This window comes from Trichoplusia ni, chromosome 6, assembly GCF_003590095.1.
Source record: "Trichoplusia ni isolate ovarian cell line Hi5 chromosome 6, tn1, whole genome shotgun sequence".
Taxonomy (NCBI): domain Eukaryota; kingdom Metazoa; phylum Arthropoda; class Insecta; order Lepidoptera; family Noctuidae; genus Trichoplusia; species Trichoplusia ni.
Window position 1 is genome coordinate 7672591 of NC_039483.1, and position 8344 is coordinate 7680934.

General features: G+C 33.6%; 1 protein-coding gene across 1 annotated transcript; it reads left to right on the forward strand.

Annotated features, from left to right (window-relative positions):
* Positions 1-2225: 2225 nt before the first annotated feature.
* LOC113494695 (E3 ubiquitin-protein ligase CHIP) lies at positions 2226-7995 on the forward strand. Its single transcript, XM_026873118.1, has 7 exons — positions 2226-2607; positions 3290-3488; positions 4598-4739; positions 5463-5565; positions 5791-5847; positions 5959-6075; positions 6320-7995. The coding sequence occupies exons 1-7, from the start codon at positions 2488-2490 to the stop codon at positions 6443-6445; spliced, it is 864 nt and encodes a 287-aa protein (XP_026728919.1). The 5' UTR covers positions 2226-2487; the 3' UTR covers positions 6446-7995.
* The last annotated feature ends 349 nt before the right edge of the window (positions 7996-8344 follow it).

Here is an 8344-nt window from a genome sequence, read left to right on the forward strand (position 1 = left end):
CAGCTGAATAAACTTGAACGTCTTCAGAATGTCTGTATAAGATTCATATTTGGTTTGCGCAAGTATGATCATGTTTCAGAATTTCGCATAAAACTCAAGTGGCTTCCAATAAGACTTCGTCGGAATGCTCATATACTTTCCTTGCTTTATAATATTCTTTTCCACCCTACAACCCCTTTTTATCTCAAAAATCGTTTTGAGTTTATTTGTGATACACATGCAAAATCTCTCAGGTCATCGGAAAATCTAAAACTGAAAATGCCAATGCACTCGACATCATTTTATGACAAATCCTTCACGGTCCAAGCTACACGTCTGTGGAATGCATTGCCCGTGAGTATTAGACGGGCGCAGTCACTTGCCGTTTTTAAAAAAATGGTGAAAGACCACTACTTGGCTTGTTAATCGTGTCACCACACTGTAGGTACCTATTATTATTTTATTTTATTTTTCTAATATCTATCACTCTTAGTATTTACCTAGTTTATTCTATGTTCTAATAATATGTTTACGTAGTATATATATATATTTATCTAAATGTACGCCATTAACTACCCCGTTTCAAATTCTTCCATAATTCGATTCCATCCAAAGGTTGTCTGGAAGAGATTGCTTTTTAGCGATAAGACCGCCTTTTGTACTCATCATATTATTTGTATTGACCTAAATTGTTTTTCCTTATGGTGTACAATAAAGAGTATTCTATCTATCTATTCTATCTATCTTACCTCTTGTAATTATATGTACTTTAGGTACCTGTCAAGTTTAACGTTTCCCGTAAGGTCTATTTGGCTAAACGGGAATATACTTCCTGTTGGAGTAAACAGAGTGCAGAGCGATCAATTCGCGAAGTATCCGCTTCACTCTTTGAATGTTTTTCAATATCTCTTAATGGTAGTAACTTGAAAAATATTAAAAACAGACAAATAAATGCTTGTGAAAAATTATGTTATTCCTGTTTTAATCTATACCTATACCTACTTACCTACTAATATATAAAGCTGAAGAGTTTGTTTGTTTGTTTGTTTGAACGCGCTAATCTCAGGAACTACTGGTTCAAATCGAAAAATTATTTTTGTGTTCAATAGATCATTCATCGAGGAAGGTTTTAGGCTAAACTATCACGCTGCGACTAATAGGAGCGAAGATACAATGGAAAATGTGGAAAAAATAGGGTAGATATAAATCATAACTTATATATTCTAACCACGGGGACGAAGTCGCGGGCAATAGCTAGTTTTTAATAAATGTATTTTATGCTGTTGATCACCAAAAACTACAATCCTAATAGAAAGGGGAATGTGCAATAACTAACTGTAACTTTTCGATGTGGATATTAAGTTTTTATAACGACATTTGCATTTGCGAGCGTGGTTAACTAACAACTAGAACTGGGTTTTCATCATCGGCTCTCAATTAGTCTACAATTTCATGTTTTCGCATTTAAGTATCCACGAACAGCATGCTTGAAAGAGTGAAAGGAATAAACTATAAACTTATTTAGAATAAAATTATGGTATTTAAAAAAAAAACCTACACGGGTACATCCCGCATTCTTGTGAGGCGCAAACTTAGTTTGGTGGAGATAAAGGTACCTACTTGGATACTTATTACCATGCGATATTTCGATATTTTTCCTAAGCCAGTAAAAAAAAGTATTTAAATTTTTTAACTGTTCATTTCTAAGTACCTAAATAAGAAAAGTACCTTAATGAAATAAAAATGTAAATAGGTAGGTACTGGTAATAAGTTCTTCATACTCCTCTTCATATCCTACTAAACAATTCACCAAAAATTATAAAAAAATACTTTTGAACATGTATTTATCGGTTTTTCATAATGCCTTAGATGTAATGTTATCACAATCACATTTTTTATAATACTATCAGTCAAATAATCACATAATACTTATTAATACTAAAATCAGAGATAAGATTTTTCGATGATAGTAAGATCAGTCGAAAATATTTGTGCTCGCTATCGACGAGGTGAATAATTAGTCACATTCACCGCATTTGAGTAACATTCGATCAACTTATTTTTACGAGTTTCATCGCCAACAGAATAATTGGCACTTTCTTTGATATATGTGAAAATTACAAAATAGTTTTATGTTTCGCGCTGATATTTCTGTACAGACAACACAGTACATGGGTACATGGGCAACACTAAATTTAAACGCGTCATTTTGTCATTCACTCATGTCTCATTCACGACGAGAGTATGTGCGTGCGTGTTGACTATATGCTGCTTTGGTAATGTGTGATTGTGTGCGCCGTAGTGGGAATGTGTCTGTCAAAAACAAAATATTAAATGTCAAACGCTGACAAAAGTGACAAACATACTTTTCTAGAAGAAAAATAATCGCAGTATTTTTCGTGGTGTTTATTCAGAACAGTAGCGTTAATATTCTACATTGGTTGTTGAGTTAAAGAATGATATCTGTGACAAAAATCAGTTAAACGAAGTGTTAAAACTGCATAAACAATGAGTAAACATATGTATTCGACGGCGAACCTAACAGATAAAGAGCTAAAGGAGCAAGGGAATAGATTATTTAGTCTGAGGCGTTATGAAGATGCTATGAACTGTTATACAAAGGCTATTGTAAGTAATTCATTAATTTTCATAAACAAAATGCCCTTTCTCTACGTCTTATGTTTGCTTTATGAAGGCAAAGGCAACAACGTATTCCACCTTTGTTATAATTATTTTATTTTCCATTGACTTGGAGCATAACACAAATTTTGGTTTTACGTAATTTGCAAGTATTTCACGAAGTAGTCAGATAGCATGTTGTATAACCAAAGCCTTGAATTTTTTATTTCCATCACATTTTTTAGCAATTTATGCAAATTAAATTGAAAAGCAGGCTGGTGGTAATTGCGTTTTAATTGTATAATGATTGACAGTGATTTTCTTTAACCTGAAGCCTTATATCCTCTCATATTACCTACTGACCTATTGGTCATGTCTTAAATTTACTGAGACCAACTAATTATTATAATCTGCTGCTTAAGTAGAATAACATAGTACAAATAATAGTCCAATTGTTGAGGTACATAAAAAGGTAATGAATATCAATCATAATCTTGGTAACTTTTAACACACACAGAATAATTAAATGAATGCCTGATTTATTTCACTTTTATATTTGATTTGGTATTGGCTTTATTGTTCCATTTTATTTTTTAATTAAGTGTTTAGACATAAAGTTACACCAAGATTGTTTATCTTTATTTTACTATGTGAGCGAATTGATTAAAGCATGATTTTTGTGCAATTACAGATTAAAAACCCTTCAGTTGCAACATATTTTACGAATAGGGCACTATGTCACCTGAAGATGAAACGGTGGGAGGCGACCTGTCAGGACTGCCGGCGTGCACTTGACATAGACAACAATCAGGTCAAAGGCCATTTCTTTTTGGGGCAGGCTCTGGTTGAACTGGATTGCTATGATGAGGCTATTAAACATCTCCACCGTGGTGAGTATTCATTATGAAGTCTTTTATAGGTAGTAGTAGTTCTGAAGTTGGTTATCTACTTACTTTGTTTTTGTGTTTGATCCGTGTTCTGTGTTTGTTCTGTGGGACACACTTAAATATTCAGTTTCTATACCTGGATTTATTTTCTGCCGCATGTAAAAGATGTCACAAAGATATGCACATAAAATATCTTAGAATTGCATTCATGCTCCAATAATCTGTTTGCCTTACATATTTGTTTACTGAATGTAATTTCTAATTATTTAAATATATCTGATAAACTAAAACAAATGCCATTTAGATAAATTGGTTATGGCATCATGTAAATGTTGGATACAAACATTCAGATAGGTAGTAATTACTCATATTATGTGAATGGAGTTAACTATAGTTTTCTAAGTTAATATAATAATTATTATGTAGAGTATAAATAGATATACATTTGTGAGAAAAGTCATAAACTTCTGACCTCATTACTCTGATTCACTCTTGATTATTTTTAAATCTGAATTAATTCAATATAAGTCTAAAAATGCCAGATTTCATCTTTATTAGTTACATGACAGTAGCATTGTTAATGGGTTGCCAAATCTAAAGTTCTGATAGTTTTGGATTGCAGTACAAACCAACATCATTTCAAGTTTGTCTGCATTGCAAAAATAATTATCACTTATTGAGAATGGTGAAGGAAATTGAAATTGCATGCCTGATTTTTTCGTGGTGTGTAATGCCGTGCCAGAGGCCTACGGGTGGTTTAAACTCTGACACCAGGTTATGCATAAACCATGTGATTAGAATACCTAATTATTTCGACTTCTCTTAATTATTTCGACGTATTTTAATTCTGGTTTGACAGTACTAGTTAAAAATAATGTTCTGTAATGGAATTATAATTGAACATGATATTAACAACGCTAATTCTACTAATGTCTCTAAAAAGCCCTCAGTCTAAAGGATTCCTTTTGTTATCCAATTATCATAATTATAATATTTGTGTGTCAAGGTGACTATCAGACGAATACGTTACCTGTAATTCTTGAGTGAAATGTGTGTAGGTATTCACATATTGTCATTTGCGAATTTGAGTGTGATTTTAATTTTCGTTTCAGCGAATGATTTGGCGAGAGAGCAGAAGCTGAACTTCGGTGACGATATCGCCGCACAGATACGTATCGCCAGGAAAAAGAGGTGGAACGTACAAGAGGAGAAGCGAATAGCACAGGAAATTGAACTTCAGGCTTATTTGAATAGGTTAGCTTTTTATTTGTTTATTTATTCCTTCCGAAAATAACGAGATTAGCCAAATTATTCTTTGTGCCGCGGGGGGTTTCACAAACATTACAAGTACACATGTACATAGACACCCAGACTTTGGATAACATCACGAAAATGTTTGTCCTACGCGGGGATAGAACTCCGACACGTCGCACTCAGAGGGTTTGGTGTCTTCAAAAACGTTTCAACAACGTGCAGTTAAGTTAATATCTACTTTATTAAATAAGGCTTAATTACATTCGGCCCCACCGAATTACACTTTTCTGTAACTTAGATTTACAGCGAGATAGAGTCTTCGAGTACGACCGCACGCGAAGGAATTTGGATAACGACATCTCTTTTATATATTTAAATTTGAATAGATCTTACATGTTGAATGCATAGTATATGATTACTTAGTTAAGGAATTCAATTCGTTGTTTAGTAGCCGAGATCCCACTCGTTCTGCAGGAAAGCGTCCACGACATCCCTTATAGTGACATCAAATAAATTCAATCACTTGCAATACGAATTACTGTTATACATTGAAAGCGTCACCTAGGTTTGTTGTTTTCCGAATAATGTTACCTTGATATGTCATCATTATATCATCAGCCCATAATCGTCCACTGCTGGACTTAGGCCTCCCCAATAGCACGCCATCGAGAGCAGACTCGCTCCATGATATGTATCATATACAAACTTTTTAATATTTTACAGACTTATAAGTGAAGACATGCAACGTAGAATAGAAGCAATTAAGTTAGAAAATAGTAATGAAGAGGAGGTTAATAATAAAATACCGAAAATTGAAGAGGAATGTGTAAGTAAAATAAAATTTATTGTTATACAAGGATAATGGAATCACACCTGTATTCCTACTACCGTAAAACTGATTGAATAGAGTTTCAAGGGGAAATGGAAAATAGTGTAAATTTTAGGGGGTTGCATGAATATGGAGGCAAACGAAGTACACCGCAACAGCTAGAAATAAAATTTAATTTAACCTACCTGCAGCCTTTTGTATACCTACTTTCTTTCTTTACAGAATAATTACACTAGTGAATTAAATAACTTATTTTCAAAAATGGACGAGAGAAGAAGGGTACGTATCATTTTTAATTTCGCTTTTCATTAAATTGTTATAGATTAGAGTTTATTGCTACTTTTAATGAAAAGACGAAATAAATTTTGTTTAATTTAAATTTCATTACAGAAACGTGACGTACCAGATTATTTGTGTGGAAAAATAAGTTTCGAGATTCTGAACGAGCCAGTTATCACACCGAGTGGCATCACTTACGAGAAAAAAGACATTGAAGAACATTTGGAGGTACTATTATTTATTATATTTAAAAAATACCCAACTCACTGCCAACTTTCTTTTTATAATGTTGTCTCTTTTTTTAATGTGCATTTAAAAAAATGATATAAAAAAGTTTCTCAGTGAGTTGTAGGGTCTAAACTCTAAAGAGATATCAAATAACATTTCCACTGCCAATACAGTTTGGCAAACGATGCAACAGCCACACTGCTTTTCATTAAAAAAGTGTCCAAATTTACGTTTTATTTGACAGCGCGTCGGCCATTTTGATCCGGTGACCCGCGTGAAGTTGACAGCAGACCAGTTGATCCCTAACTTCACTATGAAGGAAGTAGTCGATGCTTTTCTTCAGGACAACGAGTGGGCACTTGACTACTGAACGATGCATTCACTGCCCAAACTTAGTTATCATAGGCATTCAACATGTAAGTGGTATTTAGTAGTACCCCGACAAACAGATACACAAAGAAAAAGAAAGAGGTATAAGTCCTCATTTTAAACTCGGACGTATGACGCTATAAAGTGTCCGAAAAGTAACCCTTACAGGTTTTTTGATTTTGGTTAACGTCTAATTTGTTGTATGTATACTATCTCGGTATTACCTTATGAGCAAAGATTTCGTGTTAATTTACATAATTTTACGGTTGGTAGAAAAGATTAAAATTTCAAACCTGAATAATAAATATCAGTCAATAATTTTTAGGTAGTTTTAATGTCGGGGTATTATACAAATCAGTCGTGTCACGATCTTATGTATAAACAATTTGCCAATATCAGCGTTGTCTTGCTAAAGTAGACTGACACGTTACACATTGGGTCTATGTCACTTATTAGTTATAGAGGTCACTCACAAATGGAATAGCCGTTGCTTTGGTACGTGAATAGTAAAAAAACTGGGCTGATACAAATAATACTTAGATACTGACGAGCTTGCTAAAATAATATAGATTTTTAAAGTTCTCGTATGTTTTCTTCGTCTCTTCTGCCTTACGTTACCAGCCTTTAAAATAAGGCTTGCTTGGTAGAATCACATTTTGTACATATTTGTAACGATCGATACGATTATTACTTGAGTCGTATTTGTCGTGATAAGTCTGTTTCAACCTTTATATCTGGCACATAGCACAAAATCTCACTTTCTTGCCTTTTTAATAAAAGGAAAAATACAATATCTAGTTATTGATACCCGTAGTCAGGCATAGGAATTATGCCTAAATATTGCCTAAGTAGGTCACATTAACCAGACAAATAGAAGTGACATTCACTCAATGGAAACTAATATTACGATACAATATAAGTTACATTTAAACCGTGTTCCTGATACTAAATATTGAATCACTTTTTTATTGACTGCTATTAATTTAAAACTGGAAGTGAGAACTATCGTGAATTTACATTCATTGCTGTCGATGTGCGTTAACTTAGGATATCACAGCCACGCGGACACGCAATGTATTAACCTAACACGATGGTCCTCGCATCTTTTTAAAGGTTTAGTCGTTGCTTTGCCATTAATGTTAAGTCGACTTAAAAATCTCATAATAAATGGAATGTTTACAAATTATAACATTATTACTTTATATTTATTAAGCTTTAAGCATTTTAAGGCGAGGGCTACACCGCCATCTAGCGAGCTGGGAGGGCCTCAATTCCGCTATTTACAATAACCGATTAATTAATGAATGGTAATTGGATTAAATTGTACACTATTATTTGCAGGCACAAGGCAAGTATTTTCTTTCAGCTTCCTTGCTTTTTCGGCAGTAATGAGACTATACATTTGAGATTTTGAACGTTCCGCCCCGTACTGAATTTCTAATTTACAGAATACGAATAGTGCCATTTTAATCCGATTTCCATTCATTAATCGAATATTGTGAATAGCTCAATTGGGGCCCAGGCACCATGACGGTGAGCAAAAAAATGTTAAAGAAACGACGAGTTTCAAAAATATTTTCTAAACATTCATAATATTGATGTTTATCAATCAAGTAGAATGTGGTGTATATGCTGCTTTGCTTAGTCTTAATATTAAATCACTGTGTTTGATCCGATCGGGAGCTTTGTTAATAGTAGTGTTCATTTAATTTGGTTGCTGGCGGTACATTATTTTGTTTTGCGCGGTATGACCCGAATAGGGATGATGACTGGGTATAAAAAGAAAGAATCTTATTAGCCCCTCAGTTAGATAATTGAAAAGTATTAGACATGTATTTTTTCCTCTTTCAGAAAAACTAAATTGACAAAGATTAACTGCTTTAAAGTTTAGGAGAGGGGG